Source organism: Aquarana catesbeiana, linkage group LG10 (genome assembly GCF_042186555.1).
Source record: "Aquarana catesbeiana isolate 2022-GZ linkage group LG10, ASM4218655v1, whole genome shotgun sequence".
Classification (NCBI taxonomy): Eukaryota; Metazoa; Chordata; class Amphibia; order Anura; family Ranidae; genus Aquarana; species Aquarana catesbeiana.
The window spans coordinates 89,437,594-89,465,369 of NC_133333.1; the positions used below are offsets into that span (position 1 = coordinate 89,437,594).

Below are 27,776 nucleotides of genomic sequence, written 5' to 3' on the forward strand. Positions count from 1 at the left end.
TTTTCAGTTTTATTTTTATTAAATACAATTTTTTGGTAGTTTTTCTCATTTTTATTTATTTTATTTTTTAATTTTTTTTTTCATTTGTTATTTTTTTATTTCTATTTTTCACCTTTATATATTCATTTTTTTTATTTTCACTTTTATGTGCGTTTATAGCCTATAAGATTATTATGTGTACTTTTATGTGGTTGTACTTTTAGTTCCCCTAACCAGAATTGACATCAAGTTCTGTATTGAAGTCTGTCTGATTGTATCCAACCAGTAATATGGCATTTCTGTCTCTCCTGTGAATTGTGCTCTATCCCCAGGAGCAACATTTTTTTTCTAACCAACCAGATGGCTGCCGGGCTAAAACTGATTGGCTGTTTCAAGGGGAGGTCTCTCTCCCCCTAGTATTTAAAGACGGTCTGTCCAAACCGGAAATCAGGTCCTTTGATGACACCCTGTGGGAGGGCGAAACGCGTTGACGCAATTTCCAGCACGACTGACGTCACTTCCGGTGACGGCGTTTGTTGTACTTACAGCTCCATTTCATGCCTGTTTTTTAACTGTACTTCACTATCAGTCTATCTTTTTCATTTTGGGTACCTGTTTTACGGCTGAGGATCATGTCAAAGAAGGCTTTTTGATTTGATGACCTAACACTGAATCCGCCATTTCTGGTTACCATTACGAAGTCTGAAGTGACCCCTAGACTGAAAAGCTGGGGGTCGTCTTGATCCGGTGAGTGGGGATACATGAGGGGGTGTCGCTGTACACCTGAAAATCTCTGAAGCACTTCTGCACTTTCTTCACAGTGGATTTGAGCACTTCAGTCACTTTTTATGGACTTTGTTTGCCATTTATATATATATATATATATTTTTTTTTTTTTTTTTTAGATATTTGTGAGCGCTGTATTTATCTATTTACATTAGGCTTAGAATGTGGCAGAGAGTAGGTTTAGAGTTAGGCTTAGACTAAATTTCCCACTTTGTTTGCCTTAGCATCATATACCTGATACTTATTGAATTTATTGATAGTATGACGTAGTTTAATGTATTTTTTGGCGTAGTCTTTACACACATTCATACTTGTTTGTATCTATGTGTGTACTGTATGTATGCTTACCTGTCACTACAGTCCATTATGCTATATCTCCAGTGCTGAGCACTTCCATGTGCGGCAACTTTGTGTAGAGCAAAGAGCAATTTCCATATTGATCGAAGTGAGGCTGTCTACCTATCATTAAGGGAAATAATGTGATAAAGAGGTGAAAGTGCACATTCATGACTTTGTCTGTTAATGACAGTAGTGAGTGTTTATAATGCAAACTTTCCCCAGTTCTCTCCGGTTAGTCAGCACAAAATACTTGCTTGCTTAAAGTGGTTCTAAAGTCGTAATATTTATTCCCTAATGTTTTCCCTGCATTAAGGTAAAAAATGTTCCAGTAGCAGTATGGGCATCTCCCCCCAAACCCCCACTGTTGTCAGTCAAATGTTGTGAGAATAGAGCGCCGATGGGAGACCCATAATGTTGAGGATTGGGGCTGCTCTGTGCAAAAACCATTGTACAGAGCAGGTACGTATAACATGTTTGTTATTTTTATCTTTTTTGAACTTTACCTCATCTGTGTCCAGTGATGTACTCCAAGGAAAGGATTCCACACGTAAAACAAAAATCCTAATTTGTGTTGGTATACCTTTTCAAATGCATGTAAAGCCACTCTGATGCATCTGTGCAAAGTGTGAGGAGCTGTAACTTTAAATTATCTGAGCTCCCAACCTAAAAGAAAAATAGAAAACAAAACTATATATATATGTATGTATGTATGTATGTGTGTATATATATATATATATATATATATATATGTGTGTGTGTATGCATATATATATTATATATTTTGAGACCAGGTATACCTTGGAGGTAGACCAGACCTATTGTCCCTAAAGGTCCAGCAACACACAAGAAGTCCAAACTTGCTCAAGGCAGTTGAAGATACCCCTATGTGTTCAAATCCAGCTAAACAAAAATGGCAGCTACTCGGATTGCTTTTTTAACTAATAAAAGGACAGAATGTCTAAAGTGTTCCTTTTATTCAGTAAATGGAATGTGTTATCTTAATCAAGGCAAATGCTATTAAAATTTATATTCTTTGAAGTATAGTGGAATTCTACTTCACTTTTGCATGCATTAACATCTGTTAAGAGCAACAAGAATACCAAAGGGAGAAGAGCAAAAATAGTTAATATAAATACTGTAATGATTTTATGCAGTACTGGTATAGTCATAAGTTTTTTTTTTTTTCTTTTTTTCTACTTTTAGTCTGAATGTGGGTCGTTTCTCTCCTTCAACAAACTATGACCAGACTCACTTGCACCCCCATGTGTTTTCTGATCAGCAGCGGGCTCCCCCCACAAGCTACACTACACAAGGAAGCGCGGGGTACACCCCATCTGGTAGCACTGGTTATCAGGCCTTGAAAGTTCCTCAGCTAGAACAGTATCCTTCATTTCCACAAACCCCCCAACAGAACTACACTGCATCTGCTCTGCAGCAGGCCTTGCTCTCACCCACACCTAGCACATATACAAGGCACCACCAGCAACTTCCGCACATGCTTCAGGGTCTGTTGTCCCCACGACACTCTCTGACCGGCCATGCAGATGCACGCCTGCCTCCTGCTGATTTTATGCAGCTTATTAAACAGCACCAGCAACAGCAACAGGAGTTGAATGAACTGTTCAACCAGCACCTGAGTCAAGGAGACACAGGCAACCTTTCCTTCCAGAGTCCCCCTGAAACTTATCACAATCTTCTTCAGATTCGAGCACAAGAATGTATGCATCAAGCAACGCCTACTCCTCCACCGCCCAGATTCCACCCATCTATACTACATTCAGAGCGCATGGAGGAGGACTGTACTGGAGAAGGACATAGGATGGGTGAAGGGGAGACTGTCAGAGGAATAAGCAAACCCCATCAAGAGACTGGGCATGAGGATTCAGAAACTCTTCTAGGGACACTGGCGCTCCGAGAGCATGAGCTGGGGACACAACAGTATCAGCCACAGAATTCGTACAGTGGGACCAAGATGACCAGCAGAGGTAATTAGAAAGGGATAAATAGTACCCACTGTCTGTTACCTGGATATTTAAAGTCAATGTAAATTCTAACTGGATGATGTTTAGCTCACCACAGTTTTTGGGCCTTGTTCATACGGGGCATACTATAGCATATGCCAATGTTTACACACACGGGGATGCACAGGTTTTCCTTGCATACCCGTGCAGGCAGTCTCATTGATGTCAGTTGGATTACAGCGGCTTCCTCGGACACAGCCGCTGCTCTCAATTTGACATTACTACATTAGTGATTGTCCCTGAACTGACCTGCACGGATTTTAGCCAATGCATCTCAGTTGATATCAGTGGGACTGCCTGCACAGGGATGCACAGAACAGCTGTGCAGGTAAACAGTCTGCGCACATGCATTCGTTATAGTGCACCCTGTGTGAAGGAGGCCTGAAAAATAAACCATTGGCATTTTTAAAAAGAAAATACTTTTCACCCTCTCATCTGTTTCAGTGCAGTAGATTTCCTTTAACCTCTTCATCTCTGAACATCACTGATAATTGCGTGGCATTTTCAGGGTGGAATTCCTAACGGGGATAAAAGAGGACCATGCATTGTGTGGTCACTTGTATTTACCATTGGGATTGTCAGGGAGGGGGTGACTGGTGCCTGAACAAGGACCTATAGGGCAGGATTAAAGTGGTTCTAAAGCCTCAAAGTTTTTTACCTTAATGCATTCTCTGCAGTAAATTGATACCTAACATGTCACGCTTTAAAATTGCGCACATGGAATGGCGACAAGCTACGTTACTTAAAAATCTCCGTAGGCAGTGTTTTAAACGCCTTTATAGGTTACCTGTTTAGAGTTACAGAGGAGGTCTTGTGCTAGAATTTTTGGTAAGCCCAAGAAATACTGTCGGGGGGGGGGGGAGAGATGTCCCCTCCCACCACCACTTCGAAAAGCATTTCAGCGGCTCATGAGCCACTCGGAAAGCTATGTGGAAGCCAGCCACTGGCCGCAAAAAGCGCTACAGGTGTTATGGCTGACATCTTCAGCCATAATCCCGGTAAACCACTTGCAAGCCACAACGTATATATACGTATTGCGGTCGGCAAGTGGTTAAATACTTACTTTTGCATTGATATGAATGTTGAACAAGTTGAGTGTGTGAAGGAAAATGTACAAAGTTTTTGTAACTAGTCCAACTGTCACCACAGTGAAGGAGTTTGTGACTTGTTATTAAGGGGCGATTATCTGTTTGCTTCTTGTATTCTCCTCAAGAAGTCCTTATAGTCCTAGCCTTGGTATCTACAATTCTGAGGTGACTTGGAGACACTGTTGTCAGACCTTTTGTTTCACTAGCAAGCTTCCCATAAGATCACATACATAGTTAATGTATTTTAGGATTATTTACCTGTAAAAATATCTCCTGTGTAGACATCCAAAAACCCTGCTGGGCTGCCACCTTGTATATGATGTTAGAAGCTCCAGCAGACTCAAAACTGACACTCAAGTGACACTCTATAGCAGTGATGGTGAACCTTGGCACCCCAGATGTTTTGGAACTACATTTCCTATGATGCTCAACTACACTGCAGAGTGCATGAACATCATTTGAAATGTAGTTCCAGAACATCTGGGGTGCCAAGGTTCATCACTGCTCTATAATATTCTGCTTTATTCCTCCCCCTGACTACTGCATTCAAGGTTATGTAGGGAGAGGGTGGGCGGAGGAGCTTGGCCAGCACAGACAGTAACAAGACACAATCAGTAGAGTAAAAGGCCCTGACAAGGCAGGAGAAAATGGAAACTGGCTGTTCTAGCTAGTTAGCTTTTCCTGGCCTCTTCCATGAATGGTTGAATTCGATTGCAATTAAATAAAAGAATGTTTATGGAAAGCAAAAAAACACTCTAAGTAAGTTACTAAAATACTTGATCTTTTTGTGCTTTCACTCTCCCTTTTTAAAGGCTAAGTTTAATTTTTTAAGAAAATACTCCACGCAGTTATGGGGTACCAGTGTGATAAAAATTAATGTACATATTTGAAATATCACGCTTCGTTTAAATACCATACCAGTAGGCCATTAGCCACATCCACAGAGCCTGCCCAAAAAACTCCCATTGTAAAGGTCGCCATGTCCCTTCCAAGATCTGATGCTCCATATGGTGAGAGTGCAATGCACTCTCCCTCCCCCTGAAGCAGTAGCGCTGAGTTTAAGGTTTGAGGAAGGATGGCCTACTGGTAAGGCTTTATACGACACAATATTTCAAAGTTGCACATTGTTGTAATACAATGGGGCCCCTTGACTGCATAGTGTATTTTATTGAAAGGGTAGATTTTGCTTTTACGGTTTGTCTTGGGGTCCCTTAAAGTGTATGTAAACCCATGAACAAAAATGTAATACAATTCAGAATGCCAGGCCTTCAATGTGATGGCTGCGTTAGTTATCTTTTCATGCGAATTGTTTATTTTCACCTGGTGATCCTGCCAGTAACAAATTTCCTGGCCTAGAATGAAAATGCTTACTGTGTTTGTGTAAGCGCAGCATTGACACTAGTCTAGACCAGTGTGTTTAGAACTATAGAACAGCTCACACTCTCCTCATCTCCATAATTTATGAGGGAGATGTTCTGTAATTCAGAGTTAACCTGGGCTGATGATCTTGTTTGAGGTAATGTTGCACAGTTCACAGGAAATTACAAGCTCACTAGATTTCTCGGTGGATCAACAGGTAGTTTTGCATCTATCAAAGAGGATATTTAAAGGTGCTTTCAATGGAATCAGAGAAGTTGGGACTTTTAGAGTTCATGTAAACTTTGGGAAACCTTTCATAACAGATGCATGCAGGCTACTTGTGCTTATCTTTCTGAAATGCCTGGCTGTTGTATTGATGTTTTGGCAATAATACATTTGAGAGCACAGACCTAAAACAAGTTTACGGATTTCTTTCTGGCTTAAATTTGTGTTACTTCTTTAGGTCTTTCACATAGAAATAGTGAAGACAGATAAAGCCAGCCAATTAACATTTTTTCAGAAAGATTAGCAATTCCAGCCATCATTTTTCTCCTATTAGGGTTCTAATTTAAACCAGACTTGCCTATTCTTATGGACTGTATTCCAGCTGCCTCTAGGCACAGTCAAATGCAAACTTTACTCATCATGTATAAAATATTTGCAAGTTACAGAAGACCTATCTTTAGTCGACTTCTCTCCAGGATTGACAGCTTAATGCTCCATCACTGTCACTACCATCTTCTTGGGCACTTCAGACCTGTATCTTCTTACTTTGGTCGTTGGGAGGCCACTGATGATGATGCAACTCCTGTGTGTGCATTCTGAAATTATATTACCCTGGCACTCTGTGCCACTTTAGACATCCCACAGATGCCAGGAATGGGCTGAGCATGTAGGTTGCAATGTGCATGTGCCCATCTTTTTTTTTTTTTTTTTTTAAGCCTTTACCTCCACTTTGTTATAGAATCCTAAGATACAGGGTGGAACAGGATGTGTACTATGAGCAGGAGATTGCTTTCAGAAGTTCAGATCGTTGGGTCTTTACATCAGAGCTTTACGATCCTAATAACACTGGTTGCATCATTCTTCAGGCCAGTGAAAATGGTCTTTTTTTAAAAAAATTTGGGTGCTTGCAGATTTTATGGTTGTTTCTACAAGACTGTAAGATAAAATGTCTGCTGTAAAGTGTCATATTTATGTAAAATATAATAATGCAATTATAATATGCCGTTTTACATGCTACATATTCTTATCCTTTAACCCAGGGGTCCTCAAACTTTTTAAACAGGGGGCCAGTGGACTGTTGGGGGGCCGGACTATAGTTTGAAAAAAATATGAACAGGTTCCAATGCACACTGCACATATCTTACAGACAGTTTCCCCCATCACAGATTCCTCTCCATCACAGATCCCCCCCCCCAATCACAGACTCTTCTCCATCACAGATCCCTCCATCACAGACTCCTTTCCATCACAGATCCCCCACTCCCGATCACAGATTCCTCTCCATCACAGACACCCCCCCATCACAGACTCCTCTCCATCACAGCCCCCCATGACAGATTCCTCTCCATCACAGCCCCCCATGACAGATTCCTCTCCATGACAGATCCCCTCCCCATCACAGACTTCTCTCCATCACAGAGCCCCCTATATCACAGAGTCCCCCATCACAAAGCCCTCCAGCGATAATACACTGCTCCTTCCATAAGAGTGAAGCACCCCCCCCCTCCCCTCTGCTACGTTACTTGCACATGACGCAAAGCATGACAGGTCTGGACAAAGGGCGGGACTTTTCAGGTGAAAGGCAGGTGATTGATTGCTTTGACGCCCAGCTGCCTAGTAACCAATCACCTGCTTCTTAACTCGAAAAGTCCCGCCCTTTGTCCAGGCCTGTTGTGCTTTGCGTCTTGTGCTAGTAGCGTAGCAGAGGGGAGGAGGAGTGCTGTGCTCTTATGGAAGGGGCAGTCCGCAGTGACCAGCAGCTGTCGGTGACAGTGTGGTTACTGTACTGTGAGACTGTTAAGATCTATGCTGTGTGATGCGGTTTGAAAAATGAGGCGTGTCTGTTTTTCTGTGCATTTTCATGCACTATAATGCTTAAAAAAATTTAAAAGGCATCTAAATTGTGCTACAACAGACATGAAAAAATGCACTATTACAAAAAGCAACAGACAAAAGGGGACGTAGATAGATGTGAACGTATCCTAAGATCCACCCACTTTTGCTGCTGCGTATATGCATTTCACTGGTGGGAAAAGATTAAGTAGTAGTAATTAAACTTAATAAAGGTTTAAGGTACCTTCCCTAACATCTCCAAAAAGCTGCCCATAATTGGTGAATGTAATGCTTCAGAAAGCTGTCAGAGTCTGCAGACAAGTAATGTGAGATATTTAGACTTATGGGCATGCTACAAGAGATGGTCAGAGATTGAACATATGCTATAGAAATTGTTGGAGACCAGGAACCTGTTTCAGGAGACAATCATAGACTGTAGATACATTACATGAGACTGCTAGAGATCCCTGCTATTTACATCTCTTACAAATTAATATTTCCACATTTGTGCTCCCACATTTAAGGTTTGTTGCCACATTTGGTATTCCTCTCAACAAGAGGCATTTATAAAACCTCAAATGAAAAAAATGCATTAAATGGGCAATACGTGCCAAAGGGCTTCAGGTTGTATGTACACCAAGGCTTTAACACTGTATGGCTGATTTTTCAGATGACTGAAAACTCAATACTGAATAATTGCAACATTCGAGACACTAAAATGATTTGGTTGGGATCAAGAAACATTGGAGATATCATTTAATATGATTTTTTAACTTGTCAGTAAAAAAGATTTGCAAATCACTGAACACATCTGATCAGTCTCAAATCTTACTAAAATTGTCATGGAATATATGACTTTTGGTAATTTAATGGCTGTTATACTATGTAATTTTCTAAAAAAAAAATTGGCCCACATGGTCAGCCCTGGACTATATGAAGTCTAAGCTGCAGACAAAATTGTTTCCCTGTTAAAATCAGGAATGCTGTAGTCAAGCAGAGTTAGTTCCTTGCACTGGACACATGACTGTCATATCTCTGTATGGACAAGTTTTATTGATGTGACAAAACAAACGTAAAAATAATTGCCCTTGGTGAAGGGGACGTCAAGAGTACAGTGGCAAAAAAAAGTATGTGAACCCCTTGAAATTAACTGTTTTTCTGCAATAATTTGCCAAAAAATGATCTGATCCTCATCTAAGTCACAACAACAGATAAACACAATGTGCATAAGCTGATAACGCACACACATTTCTAATTTCTAGTGTCTTAATTGAACACACACATTAAATATTCACAGTGCTGGAGGAGAAAGTAAGTGAACCCTTGGAGTTTACAGCTGGTCGACCTTCCTTTAGCAGCAGTGACTTCAAGCAAGAGCTTTTCAGTAGTTCTGAATCATACATGCACAGTGTTCAGGAGGAATATTTGTCCATTCCTATTTACAAGACTGCTTCAGCTAAGACACATTTGTAGGATGTCTGGTGTGAACGGCTCTCTTAAAGGTCATTCCACAACATGTCAATGGGTTTAAGGTCTGGGTATTGACTGGACCTTTCAAAAAAGTGCATTTTTTTTTTCCTGAAGCCAGTCTATAGTGGATTTACTTTGATGCTTAGGGTCATTGCCCTGCTGCATCACCCAACTTCTACTAAGCTTCAGCAGGCAGACAGACACCCTAACATTATCTTGTGGGATATTTTGGTAAACTTGGGAATTATATTTCTCCTCTATGATGGCAAGTGTATAGGCTGTGGATCACTGAAGCAAGCCCACATCATGCTGTTCCCACCACCATAATTCTCTGTTGAGATGTTTTGAAGGTGATAAGCTGTGCCCTTATTGCACCATACATAATGCTGAGTATTCTTCCCATACAATTACATTTTTGTTTTCATCGGGCCACAAAACATTTTCCCAGTAGGCTTGTAGTTTGCCAGGGTGCTCCTTGGCAAACTTCAGACACAAAGCTTTTTTTTTTTTTTTTTTTCATGGCTTCCTCAGTGGTGTTCTGCCATGGACACATTGCCTGTTCAGAGGCTTATGTATGGTGGACTCATAAACAGGGATGTTAAGAATTGAAGGGATCTAAAGAAGAACTCCAGTTTTTCCTCCCCAAACCAACGGATGCATTGTGCATGTAAATGGATCACAGCCCCACTGTCAGTTTGTGTGCAACTTACCTCCTTTAGCTGTATACAGCAGGTGTCTGTGATGTCACTCTTCCTCCTGGCTGAATTTCAGAGTTCTCTGACTTCCTTTCCTTCCTTTTCAGTGCACATACTACATGCCCCACGATCCTTTGAGCTGCTGTAGTTTCAGGGCGGGCTACGAGAGTCACTTGTACCATTTCTGGGAGTTGGTGTGCGTGGGTCCTAGGGTTACTGTAGTCGTTTCTGGGTTTTCATGTGGGTGGTGAAAGGTGTTAAATGTGTAGTACCTTCTGTGTCATTTCTGTCTTGCAGCATTCCAAACAAAAATGGCTTGCTGCAAGACTACAGAGGAAGGGCTATGGGATGGTATTATGAAGTTTTTTCTTAATATGAATCGTTTCACAGAGAGCAGGGATCTGAGGGGTGCTGAACTGAACTGAATTCTAATTGTGATCTGACTAATCCTGCCTAGCAGCAGCACAGCCAGCTATCAGAACAGGTTGTGTATGAAGGTGTTCCCTTCTTGAAATATGCTGTAATCTATGAGGCAGGATTTGGGAGGTTTGTCCTCTTCCTGTAGGTGTGACTGGGCAGGATTGAATGCTAATTAGGATGTATTCAATCCAGTTCACCATTGGAGCTGTGAAGGAAGTTGCATCATTTGCAGAGTCTGAAAGACTACAGAGGGGAGTGTTATAGACTCTAGCTGTTGCAGGAAGTGGCTGTGGAAGGGACAGAGTCTATCAGCAGGATATACAGAGTGTCACATGATACAAAGAAACAACTAAACCCAGAATATCAGAAAATTGCAGACAACAGAGCAACATGGTACATAGGTATGATCTATGCTGGGATTGATTTATTCCATTCAGTTCTTGTGAAAAGAAAGTTGAAATTTAGCTTTATGTTCCAGTGCTGTCTTCAAGCCTTTAGCTGTTGCTCGGGAGTTCTTTACCTCATTGAGGATTCTGCATTGTGTCTTGGGAGTCTTTGTGGCTGTGTGCCCACTTCTAGGAAGAGTAGCCACAGTACTAAACTGGCTCCATTTATAGACAATTTGTCTAACTGTAGATTGATGGATGTCTAAACACTTTGAGATTGCTTTGTATCCCTCTTCAGCCTTATGCAGATCACCTACTCTTGATCACATGTCTTCAGAGAGCTCCTTTTTTAAAGGCATGCTTCACATCAGCTGATGCTTCTTATGAACAGCAATCCTAAAATGTTTGAGTCTTATTAATCAAAGTAGCTCTACCACACCTCCAAACTCATTTCTATAATTGGACGCCAGGTGTGCAAACTACTGACTCCAATTAGCTTTTGTTGAAGTAATTAGTCTATGGGTTCACTTACTTTTTTGTCCAGCACTGTGACAGTTTAAAGCAGTTGTAAACTGTCCAAATAAAAAAAAAAAAATGAAATGCTCACCTTGGAATGAAGCCCTTTAGCACTGTAAGGTCACTGCTGAGAGGGCTGACGCGTTCCCCTGTCTGACTTCTGGGTTCGCTAGCTCCGGCTATGTGATTGGCCAGAGCCACAATAATGTCACTCCCGCGCATGAGCGTGGGAGACACTGTTTTCAGCACGGGCTCTGAATGTATCTGACGCTATAAGCCGGACTTTCAGAGTGCATGCGCTGATGATGTCATGTATCAAGTTTAGGAGATATTCACAGTACCTACAGGTAAGCCTTATTATAGGGTTACTTGTAGGTACACGTGGTAGTACAGAGTTTATCAGCATTTTAATAACACACAAACATTTCTAATTTATCGTGTCTTTATCAGCTTAAGCACATTGTGTTCGTTCATTGTTGTGACTTAGCTGAGGATCAGATCACATTTTATGGCAAATTACTGCAAAAAAAAAGTTAGTTCCAAGGGGTTCACATACAAGCTCCAGTACTTTCTGTTAGTGTTAAAATTGTCCTGCTCAAATTCCAGATTTAAAATTTTTTGGTGCAAATTAAAGTATTTGAGTCCTCTGCACAAACTGATGGAAAATCAACTTACCTCCACACATATGTTGGTTACAGTGCTTTGAGCCTTATGACTGTAAGAGAAAGCAAAGGGGTTGCTTCCTTAGAAACCTCAATTTTTGGCCTACTATTAAGAGAAAAAAGGCAAACCCTTATAGTGGAATGTGGCACCTCTTCAATCATTTATACCAAATTATATGTATTTAAGGTTTCATGGCTACAGTCCAGCAAGTACATGTACTAATCGGCTTCATTTTTTAATTTTTTTTTTTATTTAAGAACCAGGAGCTACGGTGAACTGCATGGACAAAGTTTCTACTCCTAATGCCATGGACGTTCCAGACCATAATGGTGTCCCTTACTCTCCCAGGTCATCCGTTAGTGAACATGCCCGTTCCAGGATGTTGCAGCGGCACCACACCATCCAAACTAGTGATGATGCCTATGTATGTATTTCACAAGTATTTTCAGCGGGGAGCATCAATAGTTTTAAGAAACTATTAGATAAGCACCTGAACGGCCACAACATACAGGGATATACAATGTAATACTGACATATAATCACACACACAGGTTGGACTTGATGGACTTCTGTCTTTTTTCAACCTCACCTACTATGTAACTAGTATTACATGGGGGGCTGTATACAGATATTTTCCTGAAGGAACAGTTTGGAAACAAAGGGATTGTCTAATGTGAGGCAATTTGTGAATATTAATGTTTTTGTGTCATTATTCTTAGTGGTCTTGTGTGCTACCTTTCCCTTGCTATTGTGTGGGATGTTTGGGTTTCTTACATCAGAGGTATACTGTAATGGTGACCACACAAGCACCAACACACCAAGTTGATTGACTTTCATTGTACAGATCAGTTAAAGGATAATTTATAATAGATTGTATAGGCTTATGGTTGTTGGTATATTTGCTCAGTTGTTTAGTTGATCGCAAAGTGTGTATTGTATCATTAATTTCATTTATCAGTAGTTTTAGTCCATTATAAAACTCTTGTTTACAATTGCTTGCCCCAGTAGACATGTGGTTAAGGAATGGCTTGTCTATTGTGGAGCCATCTTTTAGATGCATTGTGATTTACTTTCTTCACCATCTGTTCTTCCAGGTGCAGCTGGACAATTTGGCTGGTATGAGTTTAATGGCGGGTAAGGCTCTAAGCTCTGCACGCATGGCGGATGCAGTTTTGAGCCAATCTTCACTTATGGGAAGTCAGCAGCTCCAGGATGGCGAGGAGAGTGAAGGTGAGCAGACAATAGATGCCTCTGCTTATTTATTGGTTTTTGTTTTTATAGTCCCTGTTTCCCAGCATGTATGTGTTGCTGTATGTGTTGTATATGGTAACTGTATGTGTTGTATATGTTAACTCTATGTATTGTATATGTTAACTGTATGTGTTGCTTCTTGCATTCACCTACATCATTGTGTTGTGTTACTTTGATCTTTTGAATTCTTTGCTTCTTCATCAGTCGTATTCACTTGTTGCCACCTTTGTAACACACTTGTGCAGCGTGTGGGGGCAAAAAGTTCACCCTTTTGCTACCGCCTTAGGTGTGCCTGGCCCCCTCCCCCCCCCCCAATCTTGCCCCGCAGCACTGCCGGCCTCCCTCCGCTCCTCTTTTTCTGGCTGCTGCAGGACATATTTCAGAATGGAGAGCAGGGGAAAGGGCTGGTAATTGTCATTTATAGGCCCCTTTCTTTTCTGTACGGTATCGATCACTCACTGTGTTCATTCATAACTGAAGCACAGTGAACACATTTATATACAGGCGGTCCACTAGTTACAAATGATTCCTACTTACAAATGGAGGGAGACAACAGGAAGTGAGAGGAAATCTACCCCTAGGAAAGGAAATTCACTCCCGTTGTAGTTATTATGGGAAAAAGGTACCTCCACTGATGTTTTATCAAGAAAGGCTTGTTTTCACAACAACCCAAAATGTTGAAAAATCCAATTGTTCTTGGGAAAGAAAGTGAGGTGAAATCTTCTGAACAGGGGCACAGACAGCAAAACAAACGTTACAGGGGTGTTAATCCCTCCCTATGCTATCAAAAAAGCTTAAAAATAATTTTTTTGGCTGGAGCTACGCTTAAAAATGTACCTATTACGACTTACAGATTCCACTTAAGAACAAACCTGCAGACCCGATCTTGTTTGTAACCCGGGGACTGCCTGTACATTCATATTGTGCTTCAGTTTGTTCATGAGCAGGAAGTTTCTCAGCACAAAGCAACTTCATTCACTGTCTGATGCAAGAGAAAAGGACTGGGGAATCTCTGCCCTCAGACCCTTACCCTGTTTCAAAAGTTTAGACCTTTTGATATTTCACCAAAGCCCCCAATGGTGCTTCTAAAAAAATAGTAAAACAATTTTTTTTTTTAATTGTAAAAAAAAAATTAAAATTAGTTTGTAAAATTATAATATAAAAAATAAATAAAATAAACTACTGACACCATCCTCTGCCCTACTGACATCATCCTCTGCCCTACTGACTGACACCAACCTCTTAAGTACTGACACTGCCCTCCTGACACCGTCCATGTTTTAATACATTTTAAAATGTATTTGAGCGTATGGGTGCATGTATATACGTATGTATATATGTTTAAGCTTTGGGGTGCACACCCTAATGCAATAAGCGGCGCACACCTAGAACTAGCGTTCGGTAGCTAGCGGGACAGGCTTCTAATCATGTAAACACTGATAACCAATCACTGTGGACATTTGATCACTGATGCAACCTGCCTCCTGACCTTTTAATGGGGGCACTGGGGTGGGCAGGAAGAGGTTAATAAGGGTTTATGTCAGGGTGGATAAAAATCCAATGATTTTAAAAAATACATTCTGATTTTTATCAAATTTATTTTAATAAAATGATTTTAGAGTAAATTAGTTCTATTTAGGATACATTAATAATTTAGTTTATTCAGCAAAAAATGGAGCTTAGTTATGTAGCATGAGGATGTATATTCTGCAATATTTATATTTTTGGTAAACTCATTCAATTAATCCAAGCTCTGTAAGATGAGATAACATGCACTGCATTGATGCATTCACACAATTTCACAGTAACCATGAGCTAAAACAAAGTTCAGGAATATTCCTTTATCCCATTGTTTTGCAAATCTATGTACACTATAAACTGTATGATTGAATTGGTTCTGATATTGCTGTTTTACTAACCTGACAGCTTATTCTAAATAGGAGACCTTCATTTTGTTTGCAAATATTAAAGAAGCAAGAATGAGTCCTTAGGGCTCATGCACACAGGACGTTTAAAAAACGCCAGCGCTGTGTTATAATAATGTTCATGGGCGTTTTTTGTGTTTTTTTTTTTACTTTTTTCAGTAAAAATACTCCCTATAATGTAAAAACGCCAAACGCGGCTAACAGGTTGTTACAGCTTGTTTTTACTGCTCCTGGAAGCACAGGCTGTCATTTTTTTTGCATTTTTTTTCTACTGCCCCTAAACGCTTATGCCTCTGACAGATTGTGTGTGCATGGACACATAGGCTAACATGGGGGGGGTGTTTAGAGGCAGTTAAAAAAAAACATCAAACACCCCTTACAGCAGCTGTAAAAATGTCCTGTGTGCATGAGCCCTTATGTTTAAAGAGCACCTATCATTTCAGATCCATAATGGCAGCGCCCATTAGCGGGCATCCACTCACCTGTTGCCGCAACGTCCCTTACCTTGTGTCACTGCCGCATCACCAGCCGTCCCATTAAAGTGAATGAGTCAACAACAGCGGGTCAGAGATGACAGTTGCTCTTTGAAAATTATGATTTAAATCGTATTGATTTCAATCAAGCCTTTTTACTAGTGATTTAAATCAAATCTGCCCTGGTTTATGTAAACAGTTATGCCTTGTCCATTTTTGTTTTCATTATGCACTGAATTATGAATTGAAGGTTGCTGGGGTGCCTTATACTGTGATAATCCTACTAAAGAGTTCATTTTTAAAGCTAAAGCCATTATTTTTAGTAGTGTGGGGATGGGTTAGAGCCTTTAATAGGATAATTATGCCCCCATTATTGGGCAAAATTGAGTGACGCAAAGCCAGAACACAGGAAATCCCGCTAAGTGATAGTAATTCCACTCTTTAGATTAGTTGCCACAACAGGGTTAGGGATGAATCTCCCCAGTTTGACACAGCAATAAATACCTGACAACCCCTCCCAGATATCTATTTGTATGTCTGTATATACATACACACAGTCCTTCTGACCTCAACAAGGCATTTTGGTCCACACAACGGCCTCTCACTTGATATTCTTTCTTTTTTGTACCATTCTTTGTAAACCCTAGAGATCGTTGTGCGTGAATCCTAGTAGATCAGCTTTTTTTTAAATACTCAGACCAGTCCGTCTGGCACCAACAGCCACACCATGTTCAATGTCACTTTAAATCCCTTTTCGTCTGCATTCTGTTGCTCAGTTTCAACTTCAGCAAGTCGTCCTCACCACATCTAGATGCTTAGATGCATTGAGTTGCTGCCAAGTGATTGGCTGATTAGCGATTTGTGTTCACAAATGTAACCAATAATAAAGTGGTCGTTAGTATATATATTATATACACACATTTTGCCTGTAGTTGCACATTAAATGTACATGAGCATGGTAGTAGTGAATATGATTTGTCCTTGTGCCTTCTGCTTTAGCATTACCTTTAAACACTCCTCTACACTGGAAGGTAGAGCTGCACAATTAACCGTTAAAAAATCGTGATCTCGATTCAACCCCCCTGACCATCACTATTGCAGAGTTTGCCGATTCTTTCATGTAACAAGTGGAGAGACTTATCTGCTGGCTCAGCTGTCAAAAGAAAACATCTGGGGCGTCTGCCAAGTTTTTAACATGAAACATTGTAACTAACTCTTCCTCCTTAGATCAAAGGGATAAACCTCTATGTGGAAAAAAAATCCAGGCAGTCTGCTGTGTAAATGCAGGAAGTTTAACCACTTAAAGTCTAAATCTTTTTCTGACACTTGTTTCTTAAGTTAAAATCAATATTTTTTGCTAGAAAGTCATTTGAAACCCCCAAACATTAAATATATATTAGCAGAGACCCTAGGGAATTAAATGTCAATTGCTGCAATATTTTATCTCACACTGTATTTGCCCATCGGTCTTTCAAACGTAAATTTTTGGGAAAAAAAACACTTCAATGAATACAAAAAAAAACTAAATCGTAAAGTTAGCCCAATTTTTTTGTTTTAATGTGAAAGATGATGTTACGCTGCGAGTATCGTGAGAGAATCGTAATCTATCTTCTAAGCAAAAAAAAATTGTGATTCTCATTTTAGCCAGAATCATGCAGATCTACTGGAAGGTTTACTTACCACTGGATTCAGTTTACTGTAGGAGCCGTGCCAGATTACTTGTTCACTATGTGGGTAAAACATAGCTATACCTGTGTTTAACATTAAACTTTAAAGTGTTTGTATACCCGCACAGAATTTTTTTTTTTTTTTTTTTTTTTTTTTTTTTTTTTTCTTTAAACCGGTAAGGCATAATGAGCTTACGCAGCACATACTAGCTCATTATGAAATACTCCCTTTAGTACGAAGCGCCGGCATCTGATCCCGGTCCACGCTGAGGGAGCTGAAATTTTACCCTCTGCGTTTCTTCCAGGTTTTACATCTGCCACACCTTCAGTCAGTCGTGTGCCGCTGATGTCAGCAGCTGCATGCAAAGTGAATATCTCCTAAACCATACAGGTTTAGGAGATATTTTACCTACAGGTAAGCCTCATTATAGGCTTACCTGTAGGTAAAAATTTAAAAAAGGGTATACAACCACTTTTAACAGTTGCTTTGGTTTTAGAGAGTATTAAAAAGACAGGTACAACTTTAAAAATAAATTAAGCTTGAATTGCTTAAGGGATAAGTTCACCTTTAGAAAAAAAAAATAAATGCAGATGATTTTTTTAGGAGAAAATAATGTTTATTGTTTATACATTTATTTATTTTACACAGGAGCCTGGATCATGGGTGCGATGTCCGGCATTTGCAGATGCTGCCTACATCTCTCTGCTCGTACTTCTGTTTGTGCAGACAATTACTGAGCTTCCGGAAGTGTCATTGGACTACAAGGGTGCTGATCCGCTCACTCATAGTCCATTGAGAACTACAATCTTGTAGTTTATTCATTGACAGATCTGTGAATGAATGATGCAGTGTGCGGCAGAGCCCCACGCAGCCACTCCGATTTTAAATGTGACAGCAGCTATGGGGAGAAGAATCACAGGGTGATGGGCTGTAGAGGTGAGGGGGCTGGAGATTACCAACATGTTACACCCTATATATAGGTGTAACTTGTTGATAAAAGTGAACCTATCCTTTATTCCTCACCTTCTGTGGAGGTTAAATGATTGTGCCTATTCTTTCTTTCAAAAATGTAGCCAGCACTACAGGGGGAGTCTGAGGCAGCATATTCTGCTGAAAATGTAAGCACTTCTGCCCTTCTATTCTTTTACTTATCATTCCTATGAAAACTAGCATCACAGTTTGAATTGAAAAGAATTTGCCATTGACTGAACACCGTTACACAAAATGAAATACTTATGTGATACTTATGTGTACATGTAATAATTACAATGATCTATTTTTTTTAGTAATTTTTTTCTTAATCTCGATGCCTGTTGCCTCTTTACAGACTGTGAGAGAACTCCAGAGGATACAGATTTATCCATTATTGGAGACAACGGGCAACATCTCTCCACTTCTTGTTACCCCACAACCATGCTGCTGGGGTACAAGCACACCGATATGAACTTCAGTATGGAGCAAGCCGGCGTGTGAGGTATGATTTTAAGGAAATGCATTTGTTATAACTGAACTACTGCTGTAGTGCTGGCCATACACACAAATCTCAGGCAACTTCAAGCAGGGCACTGATCATCAGTGAAGAAGAAACATTGCTTATTTGCAGAATTATATAACAGAAACTAAGAATTTTTTTTTTTCAAAATTTTTGTTCTTTTTTCATTTGTTTAGAAAAAAATTTAAAAGACTTAGAGGCGATTAAATACCATCAAAATAAAGCTCTATCTGGCTCAAAAAGAATAGTGATAAACATGTAATTTTTGGTAAAGTGTTGCATGACTGCAAAGTTGTCACTCAAAGTGCCACAGCGCTGAAAGCTCAAAATTGGCCTGGGCAGGAAGGGGTTGAAAGTGCCCTGTATTAAAGGGGTTAAAGTACTACGAAACACACTGTTTCATTTACAGTATCCAATTTATCTGTGTGTGTGGATGATGGCACTGTAATTTATCTTCTTTAAAAAAAAAAAAAAAATCTAAGTGCATTTTTCCTAATTATAGGAAATACAGCTGTTATGTGACCCAGCTCTTTCCCAGCCTGTCTGCAGGGAAACTGTGGCAGGAGAAGCTTCTAGCCCTCTGCTGCCAGTCACATGTTAAAAAAGCCTTTGAAATGCAGAGTCAAAATAATTAATATCAATAAACTATTTTAAATTGTCATACAAATATATATTTGAAAGCAAGTCTTATTTTTTTCGATAGCATGGTGTGAGTGGATTTCTGCCAATTACAGGCTGTGTCATGCCCCTCCAGCCTTTGTCTGTTGTGTGTGTGTGCTTAGACTAACAGGGAGGTGAAGCCTCCATCAATCAAGATGTAACCCCCCCAAATTGTGTTTAGTTGTTTAGTGGGCATAGCTCAGGAGAGAGGGAGTGGGCTGTCATTTACCACTGTGTATAAACCCACATGTGTGACTCTACAGTCACATTTGCTGCACAGATGTAATCGTAGAGGAAATGCTCTGCATAAAAACTCACTGACAACTGAGCATGTGCAATAGCTGCTAATGGCTGCTCTGCAGAATCCCCAACTACAGTGGTGACATAGAGAGGAGGGAGGGGAAGAGAACAGCAGGATCAATCATTTTTTTGCAGACTACAGAAAACAAATCCCGTAGTGACTGCATATGAAAAGCATGTAAAGCAGCATATATTGATCATTTTTAATGATGTGAATTTAATGATACTTTAACACACTAAAGACAGTTACATTTTATCTTACAGGTTTTCTGTCGAAAAATGGAGGGTCCCATCTTTCTGAACACCAACAGTATCTGCAGCTTTAGCGCCAAATTTCATTTGTATTCTTTCCCTGAACTGACTCGCCGTACCCCACCCCATCACAGACGGATTCTTGGATTGCCCCCCATCATTTAATTGGTTTTATTTTATGTACTTGTTTAACCTTTCCTCCATTCAGGAGGATGGGGCTTCAAAAATAAAAAGCAGGGATTAGTCGTGGGGAGGGGGGACACCCACTTGTTTAATGGAGATTAATCTGTGAACTTGCCACCCTTGCAGGCATTGGCAGAAAAGGAGGAGGTGTTTTATTCAAAAGGCGCTTTGGGGAAAGGTAGCATTGGTGGGGTGGGAAAAATTTGGTTGCTGAAACATAGAAACACCAGCACAGAATTCTATATAAATGTCTGGCACCTATTGTGGCAAGAGAGACTGCAGCCTCACTATGGAAGCAGCTGGTTCCCAAGCAGGGACATGTGACACACTGTAGCCTGTGGGTAACCAGTATAAGAGACTGGTGTCCAAGGGTGGTATGGCAGGAGTGACTAGTGCCTAGGGTGGTGTTCTTTTTAGAATATAAAAGTAGGTATTCCACAATCTACACTAGCTTTTTTTTTTTTTTTAATGTTCTCTGTCCATGTTTTTAGGTTGACAAATATCTACTGGGTCTGGAATCTTACTTATCAAACTCAGTTTTTCAGAAATTGCACTATTTTATTTTAACCAGTATAGCTGAGAGCATTTAGTTTTCTGTATCCTTCCTAAGTTGAAAAAAAAAAAGCCAAAGAAAAGAAAAAAGGCCTATCCCTTCACTGCGGGTAGGATGTATGTGCCATTTTATTTTGCAATGTACTATTTTTATAGCTTTATTGTGTAGAAAGCAGATTCCTTTCCAGCAATGTAAGATTTCATTCCTTTATAGTCTGTATTCTCCCGTTCATGGCCAATTTCCAGAAGATTGTATCTTTAATGTCTAAGCATATGTGTATAAAGAGAAGATTACATGTTTTAAAGAAATTAAAGCAGAACTTCAAAGAAATAGGAAAGCTAATTTTTAGTCCAAAACCATGAAATGCAAGCTGCTATAACAACACAAAATCTGTTTCTGTTGAATTCACCTGATCGCCCTCACCCTGGTAAAGAGACCGAGAGCATGTTTTAGATACTTAAGCTGGCCATAGATGGGTGGATTTTTAAACGAAAATTCTTAGGAAAAGAATGTTCTAAGGCATTTGTTCATTTTAATCTATAGTCAAATCTGTGTTCGTTTTCGACCGCAGTGACAAGAAAATTAGAGGGAGCAGAATGGAATGTTATTCTCAAACAAACAAATTTCTAACAGTGTATGTGTTTTCGTTTGGTAAAGTGCATTCATTCCAAAATCGTATGTTAAAAGCAAACAAAATATTTTGAACGCCATTCAAATGTTCTGAGAATTTTCATACAAATTTTCCTAAGACTATAAAACTGCATGATTTTTAATAATGCTGACCTTTGATTGGGAAGTGTGGAAGGGATAACTGAATTGCCACTTTTGACATGTACAGCTTACCTATCTAATTCAGCTTGCACAATTCACAGTTTGGCTGAAGTTCTGCTTTAATATCTGATACTGGAAGCAGCACCCTATTGGGATAGGATAGTAATCTACCTGCCAATATAAAAAGCACTGGCACACATGCATTGTGTTTTGTGTGTATAGGAAGGATTAAATACATAAAGACTCTGACAAGCTAATGAAGATGTTATCTCAAAAACACTATATCAGTGCTTGAAGTCAGAGTGAGGTCCTTACTAGTTTGATCTAGTAGCAGTTAGTGATTTTACTCCGTACTTTTAAGTACTATATCTTGGCACCGTTTTGCACACGATAAAGCTGCTGTCTTTGAAAGATGTATATTGTAGTGACAATGATGAGATGTGCCATGCCCAACTGTCAGCTCTTCTTTGTTGTAGTTTTTATCATTTTTGCGTAGTTTTTTGAGTATTGTATCTATTGCTGCAATTATGGCTGTGCTGACATTTAGCATAATCAAACGCCCAAGGTGTCTAACTCCTCCTGCCTATCCACCCTGAGAGACACAGATCCCACACAGTGCCTGTGAGGCCCTTGGGAGATTAGGCCTGGTGCAATATGCTACTTATTTTACATATTATTATTTTTATTATTATTTTTTTTTTTTTGTGTTTTGTCTGTCATACATCATGGTCAGAATTAACCTACAGTATGCCAGGAGAATGTCCTCTCCATCTGGCAGCGAGTGGGTTAAAGCGAGATCTTAGTGTTCCACGTGGAGTGTGTGTAGGGACTGTGTACATTTGTATGTATGTGTAAATATGTCTGTGTATGGATGTATATATATTGAGCATGAGTCGGTCTGTATAAAGACATTTGCTCCTAGAGATTGAAAATTGTTACTGGTGAGCAGTTTTTTAAAACCTCTTATATAATCGTGCCAGTTTGGTTATGCTTTCATTTATCTCCATCACCGCCTAATTAATCAGTACGGGACTTTATACCCAGCTGTTGCCAGCTCACCCAGGGAGAAGAGTTCAGACTGTGCATTGTATTTTTTGCTGGTAAGGTTTCATGTTTGTGACTCCTGCTTTTAAGCCATAAAAGCAATTCAAGTATCACTGAGTGCAAACAAGACTTTGCCCTGCACTCTAACCTGCCACAGTGTATATTTTATACATCACACGCACAATGGTTCCTCATCCTCACCTCTGCTGCCCCATGGTTATCCATCTCCAAACTTCCATGTCTGATAAGCCCAGCAATTATCTTTTGTCTGATTACTAGCAGGTTATACTGCTCAGAACCCTACATCTGCTTACTCGGCTGTGGACATTTATATAACCACCTTAAACCTATATTTTGTGTTTTGTTAAAAAGGTATCCATAGACTTAAAGCAATTGTTGACTAATAACAGATTGTGAAATAACTGTATGGACTACTCATTGGTAAAATTATCTTTTTTGACAGCCTATCACACTTTGAGATAGGTTTGGTTTCAAGCATGTCTAAAGCCTGGTACACACTTAGTTTTTATTTTTTTTATTTTTTTCGTTTAACTCAGTGGGCTGAATGAAAAAAAAAACAAAAACCTTAAGATTGCTGTACTAATACAAGCAAAGTTAGTACAGAAATCTCCATCACTGTGTTATTCTGTTCTGACAGGGGGACTGCCTCCGTCAGAACACACCAGTCAGCGCTTGCAGCCCTTGGCTGACAGTGCTAATCAGATGCCGATACGATGCTGGTTTTCCAGCATGCCTGTTTGTTGGACAGGAAGCTGTGCACACAGGCTGAAAGTTGGCCGGTTTTTGCCGAACCAACTGTTTTTGCCATTTTTCGGTCCGTGTACTCCAGGCATAAGAAGAGTATAATCAAGCACAATCAACTAACGTGAACTTTTAGCAGGCACCTAATCTCTATGGCTACCTGTGAATTGCATTTGATCTCTGAAGTTGGGCTTCTGTTATCTGTTGCTCCCCTCTTTCATCAATAATGCAAAAGTCAGTTTTCATTTGTATATTTTCAGCCTTGCGAATATTATGTGCCTATTTTTTAGATATTTTATAAAGCACACTTGATTTATTTTTAAGATAAGGAAGTAAAAAAAAAACATTTCCATGGCAATCAAGTTTAGTTGGTGAGACTATTAAATAAATTTTACTGCTACGGAAAATTCAGACCCTCCTTTGAGTTTTTAAAACCAAGCACACCATGAATGGGGACATCAGTCATGGGATGTGGAGAATGTGCAATCAGAGAGCATTCTGGGAGGTGGGATTGGGGGGTGGGGAGCACTATGTCTTTATATACACCAGTGTGTGTGTGTCGTCCCTGCACTCCTCACCAATTCATTTCAATTGTGGCCCAAAGAGCCTCTCTTTTCTCTTATAAACACAAATATCTAAACAAAGGTGTGTGTATATATGTATGTATGTATATATATATATATATACATATACACACTCGCCCCTGCTAATCTTAGCAGGCTCCCTCTGCATATCTTTCATTTGACATAAGAAATGTTTTTTTCATAGCTCATTGTTCTTGTTCCCTTAAATGTTGTTATATAATTATTATTATTGGTAATAAAAAAAGAAAGAAAAAAAAACTGAAGTTTGTGTTTTAAGAGGGTAGAATATATAGGTCTTCTGCATGTGGGTCCTCACTCAAACTCATCTTGTTATGTTTGTTTTTACATTTGATGTTTATTGTTTAGACTTTGTTTTCTCTTTCTTTTCTTCCTTTAGTTTACAATTTCTAAAATCTACACTCATTGCACTTAGCTCAATTTTAGTTTGTAGGGGGCCAAATAAACTTGTCCATGGGTGAAGGATTGAAGTAAAATCTTTAAAAAGATGTATATAGTGTGTGATTACCCAGAAGCTGGTTCTCTTAGGACAAATACTTAAATGAGAGCACAGCCCAAAACCTTTGATTTCATTTTGGATGTAGGATGATTAAAACTGAACTCCAGGCAAAAAAAGACACAAATTCATGCAGTTCTGTATTCATCTATAAAGGTATTTTTAAATGCATGTTAATTTTTTTTTAATGCAAATATGTCTTTGTATCAGCCTCTTGCAATCCACTGTACAGCAAAGCTTCAGACTAGGAGACAGAGAAGCAGCACAAGGGGCTAATCAGTTGTGCTTCAGTGCTCATATGGGGACAAGGGACATGCTGATGTGAAGAGAGAGTAGAATAAAAGACAAGCTCAAATGTGTGCTGCTTCTCTTCTTTCATAGGCTGGAGAAGGGACAAGTGTTAGCTGTATCAGAGAAAAATCAGGTTTGCAGGCTGCCCATGGTGTACATCTCAAAATCAGATGAACAGATTTACAAATCCTTTGGTGGGTAAAACACCCCATGTATATGTATTTCATCTGTATATTTAGCTGTTTGCTTCAGTTTTAAGATACCTTTTGTGGTGGTCTGTCTTCAGAGTTTTTAGTGAAAGGCCACATGCCAGCCCTCCAAATATAAGAACATAATCTGTATTCCAAATCCTTGAAGGAAGAAGTTACTATCCACCACCACTCTGAGGGCCATGCTGTGAAGCCTTGTTCACAGAGACGTGCTTTTTTTCTTCATCTGTCCCTGCAAGGGCACAAAGAAAACCATTGTTTTCTATGTGCCCTGTTCGCTCCACAACACTGGTGGCATGTGTATTTTTTTTGGTGCAGAAATATGCCACATATGCATCTTTCTGCAAAGAAACAACACAGAACACCAACTTTGTGGTGAGAACAGGGCACAAATCATTTTTTAAAAACATTGGTGGTGGATCACTCGATTGTTCTCGCACTGCATTTCTTCTTGGATATAGAATATATCTTTAAAATATTTGATATTAGGAGTGCTGCCATCTTTCATTTCTCCTACCACCCATAGTGTTTTTTGTTGTGAGGTGTGCCATGTAAGTAGGTACATACCCTTACTCACGGGTGCAGGGAGAGATCATCAGAGAGGACTTCACTCTATGAGCCAACCTCCTCCTAACCTAATTTACTAGTTTTGGCCATTCTCATTTAACACATTTATTCTGGTCCCACATTTCTCTTTGCTTGACCAGCTGGGTATTTTGTTACTTTTCTGACATGAGAAAATTTCAGTATGAGAGTTGTGGGTAATCTAATACTATCAGTAATGACAGTAATGCCAAATAAGCTCTTAATTTTATGAAAAGCACAGGTGATGTTTTTCTTTTCCCTTTACTGATGTGCCTACCATATGTATGAAATATTGACAATTTATCTTCTCCTTTCCAACATGCAATCTTATGGTGTTCAGGCACCCAATGATTACATTTTAACATTTGCACGCGGGTTTTTGTTTGCTGCCTCAGCAATGTTGCTAGACCTAGCAGCAAAAGATGGTATGAGCAGTAAGTAAGGATTTATGCTTGTGTGTTATGACATTCATAACTTAGGGGACCTTAAAGTAAAATTCCAGCAGTACAGGTTTAAACAGGATTGAAAATAATCCTTATCCCCTTGGTCTAGTAATTGGCTTACTACTTTTCCCAGAAATGTTTACTGGTCTTAAGAACAAATGGCAGGCATCCTCTGCATGTCCTTTGGTTTTCTGCACTGAGAGTGTTTCAAATTGATGAGATGCTTATATATGGACTGCCGAACTTCTAGAGTGGCATCAGAAGAAGCAGTGTCTGTTACTACAGTCCTAACACTGGCCACGTTATTTTACATACTAATGACAGCCCATTCCACTTAACACCATTGTGAAATAAAAGTGCTTTATTTACAGAACAGAAGCAGACAAAGCTTTGTAAAAAATCCTTTTTTTTTTTTTTTTTTTTTTTTTTTTATACCTCAGCAAAACTGGAGTTTAAATTTAAGGCCCATTTACCTGAATGCATGACAGACACATTCCAGCAACCTCTGATCTAATTAATGGATAGCTTCTTGAAATAATGGTCGATAGTCTGTATCTTTGGTTTGCATGCTTTTTATATGCATCCTTTCTCTTCCTGGAAATTTTTTGTATCTTTTTTTTCTCAGTTTAACAATTTCTGTTATTTTTATATTCTTGGAAGATATGTTGTGTTTGCTTCTACTGGAAATTGGCAAACATTCCCAAGAATTAGCTTACTTAGAACACACCGCAGACATGTCAAACAAGCATTTGCTGAACATCAACAAATGTATGTAAAAGCTCAAATAGGCGATCTTGGGAGTTTAATAGCTCTGAGACATGAACAGTTTTGCAATCTCAAGTATCGAAATAATTAAAATAATCAGATATCTTGCCTTTGCAATATAATTATTTTTAAGTGAAGTTGGTTGGTGACTGGTTGAATTTGAAGCACTGATGCCATCCCAACTTCTTAGCAATCAGTCTCACTTTAAACCCGGATAGAGGAGCGCAATGTTTTGTTTTACAAAGCTCCTTTTAACTTTCAGATATTAACTTAACTGCAAGGGCCACTTCAATTGGGGAATTCCCTTTCCAGTGACATTTAAACTCAACTTGTATTATCCTATGGAGTTGCTTCTTGAATTAATAATAAACTGTTCCATCACTTCTCCCTTGCTGGTAATTGAGCTTCTGCAGTGTTTCGTACAAGGAAGATCCCATTTTCACTAGTGATAATGGAATATGATTTTAAATAATTCTGCTGCTGGTAAAGTGTTGCCACCAAGAGGAATACCCTTGGCCCATATGGTTATAATGAGGAAAGACAATGAAGCCAAAAAGCCCTCTACTAAAATACTGTGAATTAAAGCTTTGCTATTTCCATGGGAGACATTAACTGTACATGTGGGAACTTATGTGTAAATACTTGTTTTAAGAAGAAACGCATTTGATGCAGGAAACAAATACGAGACCAGATTTTCATTGGTTGGCTTCAGATACAAGCTAAATCACTCACCAGCTTATTTGCCTTGGGGCAGTGTTTCCAGCTTCAACATCATACTGCATTCATAACAGTGTAGGAATTTACTCTTGTCTTTTTTTTTTTCATCCCTTCAGTTTACCTAATGGAGATTGCAGGAAGAATGGTGAAACCCTCAGAGAGATCACATTTGAAACTTTCAGTATTAAAAACTCTGCAGGTGTCATCTCATCTAGTGTTTTCGGATAATTTTATTTTCTCTTCAGTGGTTTTATTAGCCATAGCCCAAGCTACTGTCCAATCTTTCCCCGAATCCTAGTTGTCCATCTTTGAGTCAGATGCATTGATTTCCAAAATTATAACCCACTATGTCAAACATAGAACACCACAGTAGAATTCACAATGGTCCTGGAAGCACATAATGCAGGGTTGTGAATGAAGGTAAGGTCCAGGGTCTTTTTTAATGTTAACATTCCTCAGGGATCAAGAAAGTTGCCACCATCCTAAACAATGTTTTCAATAGCTCCTATTTGGGTAGTGGAAAGCACAGAGAACACTGGTTCTTTATGCAGCGC

General features: G+C 39.4%; 1 protein-coding gene across 2 annotated transcripts in view; it reads left to right on the forward strand.

The window, feature by feature from the left end:
- SIK3 (SIK family kinase 3) overlaps nt 1-26,164 on the forward strand; it is a 309,635-nt gene extending 283,471 nt beyond the window's left edge. For both annotated transcript variants that reach the window (XM_073602379.1, XM_073602380.1), the window contains exons 21-25: nt 2,308-3,089; nt 12,038-12,204; nt 12,875-13,010; nt 18,425-18,571; nt 19,814-26,164. In XM_073602379.1, coding sequence (XP_073458480.1) covers nt 2,308-3,089; nt 12,038-12,204; nt 12,875-13,010; nt 18,425-18,570 — 1,231 coding nt within the window. In that variant the 3' untranslated portion in view covers nt 18,571; nt 19,814-26,164. The remainder of the gene's footprint in view (nt 1-2,307; nt 3,090-12,037; nt 12,205-12,874; nt 13,011-18,424; nt 18,572-19,813) is intronic.
- Nucleotides 26,165-27,776: the final 1,612 nt, after the last annotated feature.